At 42.4% G+C, this 18,878-nt stretch overlaps 1 protein-coding gene across 1 annotated transcript in view; it reads left to right on the top strand.

Annotated features, from left to right (window-relative positions):
- slc39a4 (solute carrier family 39 member 4) overlaps positions 1-18,878 on the top strand; it is a 59,851-nt gene that overhangs the window by 22,606 nt on the left and 18,367 nt on the right. Inside the window, exons 5-7 of the mRNA XM_063044664.1 lie at positions 10,439-10,613; positions 13,912-14,084; positions 18,624-18,761. Of these exons, the coding sequence (XP_062900734.1) occupies positions 10,439-10,613; positions 13,912-14,084; positions 18,624-18,761 (486 nt within the window). The remainder of the gene's footprint in view (positions 1-10,438; positions 10,614-13,911; positions 14,085-18,623; positions 18,762-18,878) is intronic.

The following is an 18,878-nucleotide window of genomic DNA, read 5'->3' as shown; positions in this document are numbered from 1 at the left end:
TGCCAACACTGAAATAGTTTCACAACCTATGAACTCTTGTTCAAGGACTCGATAACTCATGTTATCAATATTTATTGCTTATTTATTTATTATTATTTATTTAGTATTTTTAAGTTTGTGTATTTGCACAGTTTGTTATTGTTTGTACATTGGTTGTTTGTCTATCCTGTTGAATGAGGTCTTTCATTAATTCAGAATCAGGTTTATTATCACCGGCATGTGACGTGAAATTTGTTAGCTTAGCAGCAGCAGTTCAATGCAATACATAATCTAGCAGAGAGAGAAAAAAAAATAATAATAAATAAACAAGTAAATCGATTACGTGTATCGAATAGATTTAAAAAAATGCAAAAACAGCAATACTGCATATTAAAAAAAAAGTGAGTTAGTGTCCAAAGCTTCAATATCCATTTAGGAATCGGATGGCAGAGGGGAAGAAGCTGTTCCTGAATCGCTGAGTGTGTGCCTTCAGGCTTCTGTACCTCCTACCTGATGGTAACAGTGAGAAAAGGGCATGCCCTGGGTGCTGGAGGTCCTTAATAATGGACGCTGCCTTTCTCAGACACTGCTCCCTAAAGATGTCCTGGGTAGTTTGTAGGCTAATGCCCAGGATGGAGCTGACTAGATTTACAACCTTCTGCAGCTTCTTTCAGTCCTGTGCAGGAGCCCCTCCATACCAGACAGTGATGCAGCCTGTCAGAATGCCCTCCACGGTACAACTATAGAAGTTTTTGAGTGCATTTGTTGACATGTCAAATCTCTTCTAACTCCTAATAAAGTATAGCCATTGTCTTGCCTTCTTTATAACTAACATCGATATGTTGGGACCAGGTTAGATCCGCAGAGATCTTGACACCAAGGAACTTGAAGCTGCTCACTCTCTCCACTTCTGATCCCTCTATGAGGATTGGTATGTGCTCCTTTGTTTTACCCTTCCTGAAGTCCACAATCAGCTCTTCCGTCTTACTGACATTGAGTGCCAGGTTGTTGCTGCGGCACCATTCCACTAGTTGACATATCTCACTCATGTATGCCCTCTCGTCACCACCTGAGATTCTACCAACAATGGTTGTATCATCAGCAAATTGTGTTTCTTTGTAGGTACTGTGAATGCCTGCAAAAAAATGGATGTCGGGCAGTAAATGGTGACATATATGTACTTTGATAATAAACTTTTGAACTTTGACACATTATGGGCTGATTGGCCTATTCCTGTGCTGTCCAGTTTAATGTTAGACCATAAGTCTACAAGACATAGGAGCAGAATTTGGTCATTCGGCCCATCAAGTCTGCTTCGCTATTCCATCATGACCAACTTATTATCCCTCTCAACCCCATTCTCCTCATAACCTTTGACACCCTGATTAATCAATCAACCTTTGTCTTAAATATACCTAATGACTCCTGCACAGCTGTCTGTAGCAATGAATTCCACAAATTCACTTCTCTCTCGCTAAGGAAATTCCTCCTCATCTCTGGTTTAAATGGACGTCGCTTCATTCTGAGGCTGCGTCCTCTGGTCCTAGATTCCCCCACTACAGGAAACACCTCTCCACATCTAATCTATCTGGGCCTTTCAATATTTGATAGGTTTCAATGAGATACCCTCTCATTCTTCTAAACTCCAGCAAGTACTGACCCAGAGCCATCAAACACTCCTCACATATTAACCCTTTCATTCCCCAAACCATTCTCGTGAACCTCCTCTGGAACCTCTCCAATGCCAGCACATCTTTTCTTAGATAAGGGGACCATAACTGCTCACAATACTCCAAGGGCAATCTAACCAATGCCTTCTAAAGCCTCAGCATTACATCCTTGTTCTTATATTCTAGCCCCCTCAAAAAGAATGTTAACTTTCCATTTGCCCTCTTTACACTGACTCAACCTGTAAATTAACCTTTGGAGACTTCCAAGTCCCTTTGCACCTTTGATTTTTGAATTTTTTCTCTATTTAGAAAATAGTCCACACCTTTATTCCTTCTGCCAAAGTGCATGATCATGCACTTTCCTACACTGTATTCTACCTGCCACTTCTTCGGCCGTTCCCCTAATCTGTCTGAGTCCCTCTGCAGACATCTTGCTTTCTCAAAACTGCAAGACCTTTCACCTTTCTTCATATTATTCGCAAAGTTGGCCACTAATTCCTCAATTTCTTCATCCACATCATTGACATATAACATAAAAGGAATCGGTCCCAACACAGACCCCTGTGGAACACTACTAGTCAATGACAGCCAACCACAATAGGACCCCTTTATCCCCACTCTTTGCCTCCTGCCAGTCAAACAATTTTCTATCTGTGCCAATATCTTTCCTGTAACACCACGGGCTCTTAACTTGTTAAGCAGCCTCATGTGCAGCAGCTTGTCAAAGGCCTCCTGAAAATCCAAGTATACAATATCCACTCACTCTCCTTTGTCTATCCTGCCTGATATTTCCTCAAAGAATTCCAACAGATTTGTCAGGTAAGATTTCCCCTTCAGAAAACCATGCTGTCTTTGGCCTATTTTAACATGTGCTTCCAAGTACCCCAAAACCTCATCCGTAATAATACTGTTCTATCAGCTTTTACTGCCCATCTGTCAGGATACTCAGCGTCAGCAGTTTCAGGGCTCAGTGATATCATGACCTTTAGAAACCAGACTTATCAGAGTAACCTCTGGAAGAACCAGAGGTTCAAATCTCATGAAAGTCTATGAGTCACATGGGCCGGTCAAGTTCCAGTTGATATAGTGTCCTGAGATTTGCGTGTAGTCAATAAGGTGTGTTACAACTGGTCTCTTTATTGCTGGGTACACAAAATAAAAATTTAGCCAGAACCTCCACCTTAATCACAATCCAAAAACTGCTGTTGGAATTCTCCATAGGGTGGCGAATCTGTGGAGTTCATTGCCACAGGCAGCTTTGGAGGCCATCATTTGGGTATATTTAATATAGAGGGTGCTAGTTCCTTGATTAGTCAGGGCATCAAAAGTTACTGGGAGAAGACAGGATAGTAGGGTTGAGAGGGATAATAAATCAGCCATGCTCGAACGGTAGGATAGACGTGATGTGCCGAATAGCCTGTCTTATGTCTTATGGTCTAATATGAAGATGCTGGATCTTTATTCCTTGACGTGTTGAAGAATGAGAGGTGACCTGGAGAATGAGAAGTTATAAAATCTTGAGGAGTACAGATGAGGTGGATGGTCATAGTTTCTTTTCCCCGCTAGAGTCAGGGGTCCAAAACTACATAGCACATATTAAAAATAAGAGGGTAAATTTTTAAGGGAGGCCTGACAGGAAGCTCATTTACATGGAGGGTAGTGAGTACCGGAATGAGCTGCCAGAGGAAGTGGTCATGGTGGATACAACTACAACATTTAAAAGGCATTTGGATAGGTACATGGAAGCTTATGGGCCAAACGTGGGCAACTGGGCCTAGCAGGGTGAATGCTGTGGTCAGCACGGACCAGCTTGGCAGAAGGGCCTGTTTCTGTGCTGTATTACTGTCTGGCTCTAAGGGATAAAGGAGAATCATCTTTATTCGCCAGATACATTTACATGTTTTAGGAATTTGCTGTGATGTTTTGGTGCGACTTGCAACAAAAAACAACAACGTTCAACAATTATAAAGAATTAAATTTTAAAAATGGTATATAAAATAAAACTAATAAAGTCAGAAGTTAAAGTACAGATATGAAATAAAATGGTCATAAATATGAGCATGTATTTACAATGTAACCAGCAGGGGGCGTCACGGTAGCAGAGTGGTTAGCACAACACCTTACAGTACCAGCGACCCACTTCAATTCATAATGCCGTGTGTAAGAAGTTTGTATATCCTCCCTGTGACCACGTGGGTTGTCTGGTCTCTGAGACCGTGGTCATTGTAAATTGTCCTGTGATTAAACTAGGATTAAATCACGGGTTTGCTGGGCGGCATGGTTTAAAGGGCCAGAAGGGCCTATTCCACACTGTATCTCAATAAATAAATTAATAAATAAAAACTGATTTAAAATGTTTACAGTGCAGGTAGTGACTGAGGAAATAGATAGAAAGGGGTGTGGGGCTCTAACTGGAATGGTTGATTGGAGGAAGAAATTTTTGAAATGGCGTCCAGAAGGGAGCTATCGGAAAAGGCAGTTTTCAGGGCGGATAGGGTCCTGCCGCTCATTTATCCTGGATGCATCAAAGTCCTGCAGTGATAGCAAAGCAATATAAACTATTTATAGAATTGCAGAAGCAGTGGCAAGTGGAGAATAACTGAAGTTAATTACTTTGGTAAGGAAAGAACCCTTTATAAGCAGTGTAAGACTAGTAATAGTAGAGGTTCACAAGTAAACTGGTCTGCTAAGCAATGAATATAAATACAGCAAACAGTTAGACAGGCAATGGTTGGCTTTAATAGAAAGGGAGATTGGAGAATGCAATGCTGCTGTAACTTTTCAGGGTTTTAGTAAGATCACAGCTGGTCAGTGTGCGTGAAGTTTCTAAATCAATATCTAAAGGTAGTATGAAAGTAGCAATGTGGATTCACTACATCGATTTCCGGAATGAGAGGCTGTTCTCTGATGATTAACCCACACTATAACCAGGTCAGAGGAATGAGGGATAATTACACGGTAGCCTAGCAGTTAGTGAAGGCTTTTACAGCCTGGGCCGCTGAGGAGACCGGAGCTCAATTCCGGCACCTTCTGTAAGGAGTTTGTATGTTCTCCCTATGACCTCATGACTTTATAAATAAATACCCACACATTCACGGGGAGGAATATACAAACTCCTTACGGGTAATGTCGGAATTGAACTCTGAACACCGACACCCTGAGCCGTAATTGCACTGAGCTAACCACTGTTATCAATGCTCCCCAATTTTAATTTGTTAATCATACCATGTGCATGTAAGTAATTTCTAAGTTCCTTGGTTCAAGCAGGAGGTACTACTGTTACTCAGAATGTTCACTGCACAGAACGTTTACCACTTCATGCATCTGGGAATGTCAGTAAAGTTATCTGACCACCAGAGGGCAGAGCTGTATTATAGTTTAGTTTCACAGGACAAACCACAGGTGCTGGAAATCTGGAGCAATACAGAATCAGAATCAGGGTTATTATCACCGGCATGTGACGTGAAATTTGTTAACTTAGCAGCAGCAGTTCAATGCAATACATAATCTAGCAGAGAGAGAAAAATAATAATAAATAAAATAAAACACAATAATAAATAAACAGGTAAATCAATTACGTATATTGAATAGATTATTAAAAATGTACAAAAACAGAAATACTGTATATTAAAGAAAGTGAGGTAGTATCCAAAGCTTCAATGTCCATTTAGGAATCGGATGGCAGAGGGGAAGAAGCTGTTCCTGAATCGCTGAGTGTGTTCCTTCAAGCTTTTGTATCTCCTTCCTGACTGTAACAGTGAGAAAAGGGCATGCCCCGGGTGCTGGAGGTCCTTAATAATGGACACTGCCTTTCTGAGACACCGCTCCTTGAAGATGTACTGGGTACTTTGTAGGCTAGTATCCAAGATGGAGCTGACTAGATTTACAACCCTCTGCAGCTTCTTTTGGTCCTGTGCAGTAGCCCCTCCATACCAGACAGTGCTGCGGCCTGTCAGAATGCTCTCCACAGTACAACTATAGAAGTTTTTGAGTGTATTTGTTGATATGTCAAATCTCTTCAAACTCCTAATAAAGTATAGCCGCTGTCTTACCTTCTTTATAACTGTATCTATGTTGGGACCAGATTAGATCCTCAGAGATCTTGACACCAAGGAACTTGAAGCTGCTCACTCTCTCCACTTCTGATCCCTCTATGGGGATTAGTATGTGTTCCTTCATCTTACCCTTCCTGAAAGTCCACAATCAGCTCTTTCATCTCACTGACGTTGAGTGCCAGGTTGTTGCTGCGGCACCATTCCACTAGTTGGCATATCTCACTCCTGTACGCCCTCTCGTCACCACCTGAGATTCTACCAACAATGGTTGTATCATCAGCAAATTTATAGATGGTATTTGAGCTATGCCTAGCCACACAGTCATGTGCATATAGAGAGTAGAGTAGTGGGCTAAGCACACACCCCTGAGATGCGCCAGTGTTGATTGTCAGCAAGGAGGATATGTTATCACCAATCCACATAGACTTTGGTCTTCCGGTTAGGAAGTCAAGGATCCAATTACAGAGGGAGGTACAGAGGTCCAGGTTCTGCAACTTCTCAATCAGGATTGTGGGAACAATAGTATTAAATGCTGAGCTATAGTCGATGAACAGCATCCTGACGTAAGTGTTTGTGTTGTCTAGGTGGTGTAAAGCTGTGTGGAGAGCCACTGAGATTGCATCTGCCGTTGACCTATTGTGGCGATAGGCAAATTGCAATGGGTCCAGGTCCTTGCTGAGGCAGGAGTTCAGTCTAGTCATGACCAACCTCTCAAAGCATTTCATCACTGTCAATGTGAGTGCTAGTCATTAAGGCATCTCACATTATTCTTCTTTGGCACTGGTATAATTGTTGCCTTTTTTAAGCAAGTGGGAACTTCTGCCCGCAGCAGTGAGAGGTTGAAAATGTCCTTGGATACTCCCACTAGCTGGTTAACACAGGTTTTCAGAGCCTTACCAGGTACTCCATCGGGACCTTCTGCCTTGCGAGGATTCACTCTCTTTAAAGACAGTCTAATATCGGCCTCTGAGACAGAGATCACAGGGTCATCAGGTACAGCAGGGATCTTCACAGCTGTAGTTGTGTTCTCCCTTTCAAAGCGTGCATAGAAGCCATACACACAAAATGCTGAGCATCCACAGAGGAAAATGGACAGTCAAGTTTCTTGAGGATCTCAGCCTGAAACATTAACTGTCCACTTCCCTCCACAGATGCTGCCTGACCTGCTGATCTAAGCATTTAAGCAAGAAATACAGTGGATTCAGGCAGGGGTGCAGTGGCAGCCGGGGTGCACCCAGCACATCTTTAAGAAAAAAGCCGAAATAAACAAGCTAATTAATTAGGTGCTGCCCAGAAGCCAGTCTTCATTAGAGAAACTGCGGTGGAGAGGGTCAATAACTTTAAATTCTTCGGCATTAAGGATCGACGTTTCTCTCTCTGAGAAGTGTCAGGGGGTATGTCCTGGGACCAGCACGTAACTGTCATTACAAAGAAAGCAAGGCAGCGCATATACTTTATTAGAAGGTTGTGTAGATTCAATATGTCACCTCGATCCTGACAGCCCTGTCTTTTCAGCTTGTCTGGGCTGGCGTTTAAATTGACCAAACAATAGAACAGCTAAAGGCTCCAGTGCCCTGGAAAGAGGAGTGAACATCACGCAGAGCAAGTGAAATTGGCCTCTGATCTGGGCCACCATTTACATGCCAGCCGACACTTAATTAATTAGCTTGTTTATTTCGGCATTTTTCTTAAAGATGTGCTGGGTGCACGCCGGCTACCACTGCACCCCTGGATTCAGGTTAATTAGGGCATTTTAGGACCGGTACATTTTAGCTCAATTAAGTGGCTGCCCCAATTAGCCAAATCTTCATTTTCATTGTAACATTCAAGATAATTGCTGATATCTTTAAATTCTTTGTAGTTCCTAAATTGTTGAAGTGGTGAAATCATTTCAATTTCACTCCTGGCCGTTCCTGAAATCTCCAAGCCTGAGTGCTTGAAACCCCAGTGAGCAAAACAGTTCAGAATTGTCTTGTTGATTATTTCTCAAAAATCACTGCTTTTTGAACACAAACATGTGCAACTGACGTTATTTAAAAACTGACGAAGGGTCTCGGCCTGAAACGTCGACTGCACCTCTTCCTACAGATGCTGCTTGGCCTGCTGCGTTCACCAGCAACTTTGATGTATGTTGCTTGAATTTCCAGCATCTGCAGAATTCCTGTTGTTTTTATTCAAAAACTGTTCATTCCAAGCACAGTGTAGTTGGGCCATCAGTTTATTGGGGCAGCTGATTATTTGCAACAACACTTAAGGAACAAGAACTGACTGAGAAACTAATGGCCACACAAACACATGCAACTTACGTTAGTTAGAAAATGCACTGGATTGTAAACACTTTAAACCACTTTTTATAATGCCGTTTACATTGTAAATATATGGTGGTATTTGTGCACATTTTAGTCGATATCTGAACTAACTTATTTTTATATGATTATTTGTTCTTTATAGCTGTTGAATGTTGTATGTCACACTCTGACCAACACACCACTGCAAATTCCTAATACATGTAGATGTTGATCCTTAATCCTTTTAAGGTTACAGATCTGAAGTGGTTATTCAGATACAGAATCCGAATGGCAGAACGAGTGAGAGGAGAAAGTGAATTGTATCTTTGTTTGTTTATTTATTTATTTATTCTGATTCTTGTATTTATTTAGGGATGCAGCATGGAACAGGCCCTTCTGGCCCTCCAAGCTGCACTGACCCACAATTCAACCCTCGCCTAATCACGGGGCAATTTACAATGACCAATTAACCTATTAACAAGTAGGTCTTTGTATTGTGGGAGGACACTGGAGCACCTGGAGAAAACCCATGCATTCTACGGAGAGGGCATTCAGGTCCTTACAGATGACATTGGAACTGAACTCTGAACCTCGTATCCCCAAGCTGTAATAGCGTTTTGCTAACGCTATGCTACTCTGGCACCTCATGTTCCATGGCATTTACCATCGTCAAATAGATTAGATTAGATTAGATTATGAGGACACTCAGTCCTCGATTATTGTCATTTAGAAATGCATGCACTAAAAAATGATACAACGTTCCTCCAGAATGATATCACAAGAAAACACAGGACAAACCAAGACATAAACTGACAAAACCACATAATTATAACATATAGTTACAACAGTGCAAAGCAATACCATTATTTGATAAAGAGCAGACCATGGGCACAGTTTAAAAAAAGTCTTAAAGTCCCGATAGACTCATCACCTCACACAGACGGCAGAAGAGAGGAACTCTCCCTGCCATGAACCTCCAAGCGCTGCCAACTTGCCAATGCAGCACCATTGGAAGCATCCGACCGCAGCGGACTCTGAGTCTGTCTGAAAACTTCGAGCCTCCAACCACTCCCTCCGACACAGCCTCTCCAAGCATCATCCTCTGCCAAGCGCCTCGACCCTGCCCTGGCTGCCGAGAAACAAGCAAAGCCGAGGACTCGGGGCCTTCTCCTCCAGAGATTCTGGACCACACAGTAGCAGCAGCAGTGAAGCAGGCATTTCAGAAGTTTCACCAGATGTTCCTCCGTGCTCTCACGTCCGTCTCCATCAAATCAGGATTGTGCACGGCACCCTACTTGACAAATAACAGACATCACCACCGGAGTGGCCGCTGCGAGCTGCGTCACGCCGCCATCTTCTCCTCCCACCTGTATATCCACCCTTCTTGGGCACCACATTAAGGCTGTTCAGAATCAGGTTTAATATCACTGCATATGTCATGAAATCTGTTGTTCTGCAGCAGCAGTGCATTGCAATATACAAGAATAAAAAATTATAAATTACAATAAGAATTACATATAAAATTTTAAATTAAATAAGTAATGCAGAAAGAGGTCAAAATATGTAAAATAAATGGTGAGGTTCTGTACATGGGTTTGTTGCCCATTCAAAAATCTGATGGCAGAGAAATGTTTGCCAAGAAGTTTAATTACAAGTTCAAGTTTATTGTCCTTCCACCATACACATGTATACCACCAAAGGAAACAACGTTCCTCCGGGCAAAGCGCACAACACAGTGCATATGACACATACACATAACACATAAAGTAATATTACCGCAAATAAAGTAACAAATAATGACGTGCATATATGATACAAGTTAAAAGGTAAACCGGTTTAAAGGTTAAAATTTGTTGGCGCGTGGCCAAGTGGGTAAGGCGTCGGCCTGCTTATTTGAAGTTCGCTAGTTCGAGCCTCAGCTGAGGCAGCGTGTTGTGTCCTTGAGCAAGGCACTTAACCACACATCGCTCTGCGACGACACCGGTGCCAAGCTAATGGGTCCTAATGCCCTTCCCTTGGACAACATCGATGGCATGGGGAGACTTGCAGCATGGGCAACTGCCGGTCTTCCATACAACCTTGCCCAGGCCTGTGCCCTGGAAACCTTCCAAGGCGCAAATCCATGGTCTCGTGAGATTAACGGATGCCTAGTAAAAGGTAAACAGTATAATGCCACTGGTGCTCTACATGTGATGAGACCTGGATGGTAGCAGGGAGTTCAATAATCTCATGGCCTGAGTGAAGAAACTGTTTCCCATCCTAACTGTTCTTGTCCTAATGCTATGGTAGCTCCTGCTCGATGGTAGGGGGTCAAAGAGATCGTCGGATAGATGACCATTCTTCGCCCAGTCTTCCAAACAAAATATATTTAGAAAGTCTGTAAGTTCAATGTAGAATATGAACTGATTGGCTCTTATTTCTTTTCCCCTTTTCATTCTGTTTGTAGAAATGTTTTAGTTCCACTGAAATAATGGCGATCCATCAGATTGCAGCCAATGGGACGATTTCCCAAAGCGAGTTTGTTCAGCTGAGCCCTACGTTAATTCAGCAGCTTCTGAGTCAGGCCTGCACCAGAGGTCATGAGAAGGAGCCACACAAACATCAGCTGACCACTGCGGAAAGTAAGGTCTCCAACAAATGATTATGTGCTGGTTTTCGGTAATTTTACAAATATGACACACATTTTGGTGAAATTTACTTACTTACTACCCATCGATTGCACAAGTATTAAGTAAGTAAGTAGTACAAAAATAGAGCAAGGAAGTAGTGAGGTCATGTTCATAGATTCATTGTCCAATCAGAAATCTGATGGCGCAGAGGAGGAAGCTGTTCCTGAAACATTGAGTGTGTCTCATTAGACCATTAGACCATAAGACATAGGAGCAGAATTTGGCCATTCAGCCATCGAGTCTGCTCCGCCATTCCATCATAGCCGATCCCGGATCCCACTCAACTCCATACACCTGCCTTCTCACCATATCCTTTGATGCCCTGACCAATCAGGAGACTATCAAGTTCTGCCTTAAATATACCCATGGACTTGGCCTCCACTGCAGTCTGTGGCAAAGCATACCACATATTTCCTCGTGTTTGTGGCCACATACTTACTACTCTCTGGCTAAAACGTTTTCTCCTTACCTCTGTTCTAAAGGGTCGCCCCCTCAATTTTGAGGCTGTGCCCTCTAGTTCTGGATAACCCCACCATAGGAAACAGCCATTTCACATCAAACCCATCTATGTTTGGTAGCTTTCAATGAAATACCCCCTGAATTCTTCTAAATTCCAGTGAGTACAGGCCCAAAGCTACCAAATGCTCCTCATAAGTTAACCCCCTTCATTCCCAGAATAATCCTCATGAACCTCCTCTGGACTCTCTCCAATGACAGCACATCCTTTCTGAGATATGGGGTCCAATACTGTCAACAATACTCCAAGTGCGGTCTGACAAGTGTCTTATAAAGGTTCAGCATTATCTTCTCGCTTTTATATTCTATTCCCCTTGAAATAAAGGCCAACATTGCATTTGCCTTCTTCACCACAGACTCATCCTGTAAATTAACCCTCCAGGGGTCTTGCATGTATAAAAACATATAAACATATAGAAACATATAAAATTATGAAAGGGATAAGATAGGGGCAGGAAAGTTGTTTCCACTGGTAGGTAAGGCTAAAACTACAGGACATAGCCTCAAGATTTGGGGAAGTAGATTTAGGATGGAGATGAGGAGGAACTGCTTTTCCCAGAGAATAGTAAATCTGTGGAATTCTCTGCCCAATGAAGCAGTGGAGGCTACCTCAGTAAATGTATTTAAGACAAGGTTGGACAGATTTTTGCATAGTAGGGGAATTAAGAGTTATGGAGAACAGGCAGGTAGGTGGAGATGAGTCAATGGCCAGATTAGCCATGATCTTAGTGAATGGCAGAGCAGGCTCAATGGGCCAGATGGCCTACTCCTGCTTCTATTTCGTTCTTATGTTGCACACGGTCTCCTAGGTCCCTCTGAACTTCTCATATGCTTCCTAACACTGTATTCCATTTTTAGCCCATTCTTCCAATTTGTCTGTCCTGCTGCAATCACATTGCTTCCTCAGCATTAACTACTTCTCCACCTATCTTCATATCATCTGCAAACTTTCCACAAAGCCATCAATTCCATTATTTAAATCATTGACAATGTGAAAAGTAGTGGTCCCAATACTGACTCCTAAGAAACACCAACCAGAAAAGGCCCCTCTTATTCCCACTCGCTGCCTCCTGCCTGTCAGCCATTCCACTATCCATGTCAGTATCTTTCCTGTAACACCATAGAATTTTTATCTTGTTAAGCAACCTCATGTGTGGCACCTTATCAAATGCCTTCTGAAAATCCAAGTAAATAACATCCACTGCCTCTCCTTTGTCCACCCTGCTTATAACTTCTTCAAAGAACTCTTAACAGATTTAAGACCATAAGATATAGGAGCAGAAGTAGGCCATTCAGCCCATCAAATCTGCTCCACCATTCAATCATGGGCTGATCTAATTCTTCCAGTCATCCCCACTCCCCTGTCTTCACCCCATACCCTTTGATGCTCTGGCTAATCAAGAACCTATCGATCTCTGCCTGAAATACACCCAATGGCTTGGCCTCCACAGACACTCGTGGCAACAAATTCCACAGATTTACCACCATCTGACTAAAGTAATTTCTCCACATCTCAGTTCTAAATGGACGTCCTTCAATCCTGAAGTCATGCCCTCTTGTCCTAGAATCCCCTACCATGGGAAACAACTTTGCCATATCTAATCAGGCAAGATATCCCTTTACTGAAACCATGCTGACTTTGACTTACTTTATCATTAGTCTCCAAGTACCTCAAAACCTCATCTTCAGTAATAGACTCCGACATTTTTGCAACCACTGAGATTAGGCTAACTGGCCCATAATTTCCTTTCTTTTGCCTTCCTCCTTTCTTAAAGAGTGGAGTGACATTTGCAACCTTCCAGTCCTCTGGGACCATGCCAGAATCAAGTGATTCTTGAAAGATCATGACCAATGCATCTGTTATCTCTACAGCAACCTCTCTCAGGACTCTGGGATGTAGTCCATCTGGTACAGGTGACCTATCCACCTTAAGATCATTGAGTTTGCCTAGCACTTTTTCCTTTGTAATAGCAACGGGACTCATTCCTGCTCCCTGACACTCATGGACCTCCGGCACACTGCTAGTGTCTTCCACAGTGAAGCGAGATGCAAAGTACCCATTAAGTTCATCTGCCATTTCTTTGTCCCCCATTACTACCACAGCTTCATTTTCCAGTGGTCCAATATCAACTCTCACCTTCCTTTTACTCTTTACATAACTGAAAAAACTTTTGGTATCCTGCTTGATATTATTGGCTAGTCTGCCCTCATATTTCATCTTTTCCCTTCTTATGGTTTTTTTAGTAGCCTTTTGTTAGATTTTAAAAGCTTCCCAATCATCCAACTTCCCATTACACTTTTGCTACATTATATGCCCTTTTCTTGGCTTTTATGCAGTCCTTAACTTCCTTTGTCAGCCACAGTTGCCTACCCCTACCATTTGAGAACTTCTTCCTCTGTGGGACATATCTATCCTGCACCTTGTGAACTATTCCAAGAAACTTCAGCCATCCCTGTTCTATCATCATCCTATACCATTAGGATTCTATACCTCCACCTTTATGATAGCAATGTGAAGAGGACATGTCCTGGGTGATCAACGTCCTTAACGACAGATGCTGCCTTCTTGAGACATCACCTTTTGAAGGTGTCCTAAATGCTGAATAATCAATAAAGAAAAATAATTTCCTGTAAACGCCAGCAAGAAAATGAAAGGCAAGGCAGTGTATGGTGATAGATACCTGCTTTGAAAATAAATTTACTTGCTTTTATTTCAACTTTAACTGTTTTCCAGAATTTATTTATGGATCGATTGCAACATTGATTATCAGTCTTTGTGCGGTGTTTGGGATCATAATTGTTCTATTCACCAGCTGCAACAATGCTTACCAATACGTCATTCAGGGCTTTATAAGCCTGGCTGTGGGGTCACTAACCGGCGATGCAGTGTTACATCTCATACCCAAGGTGAGCACACTTCAACTTTATTCTCTCATAACGTTTGATATGGTGGTGTTGGTTGTCCATCACGCCTGATAATGACAGTAAACCTGCGCGGGGGTTTTAAAGCAGAAAAGCTGTTGCACTGGGCAGTTCCACTTCCCCTTGACTTTGGAAGTCTAGTTCCAGCCATCACAACTGGGGTCTTCCTTGGTTGCAGTGGATGATCATGATATCTTTTGTACCTCGTCATGTCCATAAGACGAGCAGAATTCGGCCATTTGCCCCACGGAGTCTGGTCCGTCATTTCATCATGACTGATCCAAAGTTCCTCTCAGCCCCAATCTCCTGCCTTCTCCAGTATCCCTTCATGCCCTGACCAAACAAGAATCTATCAACCTCTGCATTAAATGTACATAAAGACATGGCCTCCACTGCCCCTCGCAGCAACAAATTCCAGACCATTCTCTGGCTAAAGAAATTCCTCCTCATTTCCATTCTAAACAGACGCCCCTCTATTCTGAGGCTGTGTCCTCTAGTCGGACCATCCCACCATAGGAAACATCCTCTCCACATCCACTCTATCAGGGCCTTTCACTATTCGGTAGGTTTCTATGAGGTCGCCCCTCATTCTTCTGAATTCTAGTGAATACAGGGCCAGAGCCATCAAGCGCTCTTCATATGACAAGCTATTCAATCTGGAATCATTTTTGCGAACCTCCTTTGAACTCTTTCCAATTTGAACACATCCTGTCTAAGATAAAGGACCCAAAATTGCTCACAATACTGCGAGGCCTCAACAATGCTTTATAAAGTCTCAACATTACATCCTTGTTTTTAAATTCTAGACCTCTTGAAAAGAATGCTAATATTGCATTTTGCTTTCCTCACCACAGACTCAACCTGCAAATTAACCTGTAGGGAATCCTGCACAAGGGGTTCCAAGTCCCTTTTCACCTCAGTTTTTTGTATTTTCTCTCCATTTAAAAAAATAGTCAACCCTTTCATTTCTTTGAACGAAGTGCATGACCATACATTTCCCGACACTGTGTTCCATCTGCCATATCTTTGCCCATTCCCCTAATCTGTCTAGGTCCTTCTGCAGCCTCTCTACATCCTCAAAACTACCTGCCCCTCCTTTGTCTATCCTGCTTTTCACTTCTTCAAAGAATTCCAACAGATTTGTCAGGCAAGATTTTTCCTTGAGGAAACCATGCTGACTATGGCCTATTTTATCATGTACCTCCAAGTATCCTGAGACCTCATCCTTAATAATCGACTCCAACATCTTCCCAATCAGAGGTCAGACTAACTGGTCTATAGTTTCCTTTCTTCTGCCTCTTTTCCTTCTTGAAGACTGGAGTGACGTTTGCAATTTTCCAGTTTTCCAGAATCTAGTGATTCTTGAAAGATCATTACTAATGCCTCGGTGATCTCTTCAACCATCTAGTCCAGGTGACTTATCGACCTTCAGACCTTGCAGTTCCCCAAGAGCCTTCTCTCTACTTCTGGTAACTTCATGCATTTCATGCTCCCTGAAACCTGGAACTTCCACCATACTGCTAGTGTCTTCCACAGTGAAGACTGATGCAAAATACTTATTCAGTTGGGCCGCCATTTCATTGTCCCCCATTAATACCTCTCCAGCACTATTTTCCAGTGGTCTGACATCCACTCTTACCTCTCCTTTATACTTTATGTATCTGAAGAAACTTTTGGTATCCTCTTTAATATTATTGACTAGCTTACTTTCGTATTCCATCTTTACCTTATTAATGACTTTTTAGTTGCCATCTGTTGGCTTTTAAAAGTTTCCCAATCCTCTAACTTCCCACTAAATTTTGCTCTATTATATGTCCTCCCTTTTATGTTGGCTCTGACTTCTCTTGTTAGCCATGCTTGTGCCATCTTTCCTACAGAGTACTTCTTCTTCTATGGGATGCATATATCCTGTGCCTTCTGATTTGCTTCCAGAAATTCCAGACATTGCTGCTCTGCTGTCATCCCTGCCAGTGTTCTTTTCCAATCAATTCTGGCCAACTCCTCTCTCATGCCTCATAGTTCCCTTTATTCTACTGTAATACTGATACATTTGACTTTAGCTTCTCCATCTGAAATTTTAGGGTGAATTCAATCATGTTATGATCACTTGCCCCAAAATGAATTGACTTTATTTCTTACATCCATTGCATACATGAGGAGTAAAAATCTTTACGTTGTCTCCATCTAAATGTGCAATGTGCAATCATAGTAATTTATAATAATTCATAATAAATAGAATAGCCAATGTAACATAGAAATACACTCAAATTAGCATGAGTTAATCAGTTTGATGACCTGGTGGAAGAAGTTGTCCCGGAGCCTGTTGGTCCTGGCTTTTATGATGTGGTGCCGTTTCCCAGATGGTAGCAGCTGGAATAGATTGTGGTTGGGGTGACTCAGGTCCCCAATGATCCTTCAGGCTCTTTTTTCACACCTGTCTTTGTAAATGTCCTGAACATTGGACCTTAAGCTCTCTGATCAATTTTGGTCAATTGTACATTACCCAATCTAGAATTGCTGATCCCCTAGTGGGCTCTACCATGAGCTGCTCTAAAAAACCACCTCAAAGACACTCTAGAAATTCCCCCTTCTGGAATCCAGCATCAGCCTGATTTTCCCTATCTACCTGCATATTGAATTCACCCATGACTATTGTAACATTGCCCGTTTGGCATGTATTTTCTATCTCCCATTGTAATTTGTACACCACATCCTAACTACTCTTTGGGGGGGGTCTGTATACAACTCCCATCTGGGCCTTTTTACACTTACAGTTCCTTAGTTCTACCCACAATGATTCAATATCTTCCATACCTGTAACATATCTTTCTAATGATTTGATTTTGTTCTTTACCAACAGAGCAACACCACCCCCTCGATCTTCCTGCCTATTCTTTTGATACAATGTGTATCCTTGGACGTTAAGCTCCCAGCTATAATCTTTCAGCCATGATTCTATTCTGTGATGCCTACAACATCATACCTGCCAATCTGCAACTGTGCTGCAAGTTCATCTACCTTATTTCGTATACTGTGCACACTCAGATACAACGCCTTCAGTCCTATATTCACCCTTTTCAGTCTTGCCCGCCTTTTACATTGTAGCTCATCCTGTTGACTGCATTTTGCCCTATTAACAGCCTCTCCTCACTGCACATTGCTTCTGTTTGTAAACCAGCTACCTTATCTTCAGCACTGTTATCTGCCTTTTCTACGATACTTCTTGCATTGAAATATACGCAACTCAGGACACTAGTCACACCATGCTCAACCTTTTGATTCCTAATTTAGTCTGAAGTCTTACCAACGTCTGCCTCCACAACCTCTCCACTAACTGTTCCGGCGCTCTGGTTCCCATCTTCCTGCAACTCTTATTTAAACCCCACCATGGTAACAAACCTTCCCACAAGAATATTAGTCTCCCTCCGGTTCAGGTGCAAACTTTCCCTGGAAGAGAGCACAGGGATCTAAAATTCTTATGCCCTCTCTCCCTACAGCAACTCCTTAGCCACAAATTAAACTGTATAATCTTCCTAGTTCTGGCCTTGCTAGCACATGGCACAGGTAGCAATCCTGCGATCACAACCCTGGAGGTCCTGCCCTTTAACTTAGCACCCAACTCCCTGAACTCCCCATGCAGAATCTCACCAGCTGACCTACCCTTTGTTCTCCACAGAGCTTTGCAGAACTGACTTCCTGGCCGTTGTATCTCACTGTTCATCACATCCGCCCAGTCCGCCGGAGCTAACAGGCACATTCCCATCTTAAGGGATATGACGCCTGCCAGCTACCCTCACCTGGTTTAACCCACCTGTTGAAATACCGTACCGGGCTGTGGCCACTCTGTCATGCAAACAGCTACTCGGAGCAACAGGTGAGAGCTGAGTGTCCAGTGGGGACCAAAGGCGAGTAAGCTGCCCCAGAATGGACACAACAAGCCCCTTCACCAGAGGTGCTGCCCTTCCCTAGACACCCCATACACCCCTACATTTTATATATTGAAAACGAATTAACTTTATTTGCTTGCTGCCTATGGGGAAGCTTTCACTTGACTTTGTAATGGGAATGATGCAGTGTCAGTATGTAAGTATTAACAGTGTACATCTGAGTAATTCCTCTTTAATTGGTTGCTCTCATTATGTTCATGTAAGGAGCTTGTACATTCTCCCAATGACTGCATGGGTGCTCTGGTTTCCTCCCACAGTCCAAAGACATATGGGTAGGTAGGTTAATTGGTTATTGTAAATTGTCCCATGATTAGGCTGCGGTTAAATCAGGAGATTTGCTGGGCAGTGTGGCTCAAAGGGCTTATTCCGTGCTGTATCTCAATAAATAAATAAAACGTGCATAAATACATAAATACTAGCATATATTTTCAATGTAAACAGCATTATAAAAAAGTAGTTTAAAGTGTTGAAGTGAACAGTTTAATGAGGATGGTGAGAAATATTGACTTGATGGCCTGAATGTCCTGTTTTCATGATATGTACTTAAAGGAAGATTGCTTTACCTGTTTCTTTCTAGTTTCTTGGTTTGCACTCTCATGAGAATAGTGTCGAACACACGCCAGCCCCTCACATCTGGAAGCTGATGGCTGTTCTAGGAGGCATCTATGCTTTTTTCGTGATGGAAAAGCTATTTGGAATATTCATAAAAGATGATGTAAGTTGTTTTATTTCAATAAAGAATACATAACACATGTAAAGGCTAACTATCCAATTCTACTTTTCTTCCATACCTTTGCACATGAATTTTCAACGTATAAATCTATGCCTTTGC

Source organism: Mobula hypostoma, chromosome 3, assembly GCF_963921235.1.
Source record: "Mobula hypostoma chromosome 3, sMobHyp1.1, whole genome shotgun sequence".
Taxonomy (NCBI): domain Eukaryota; kingdom Metazoa; phylum Chordata; class Chondrichthyes; order Myliobatiformes; family Myliobatidae; genus Mobula; species Mobula hypostoma.
This window is presented reverse-complemented; position numbering and strand designations above follow the sequence as displayed.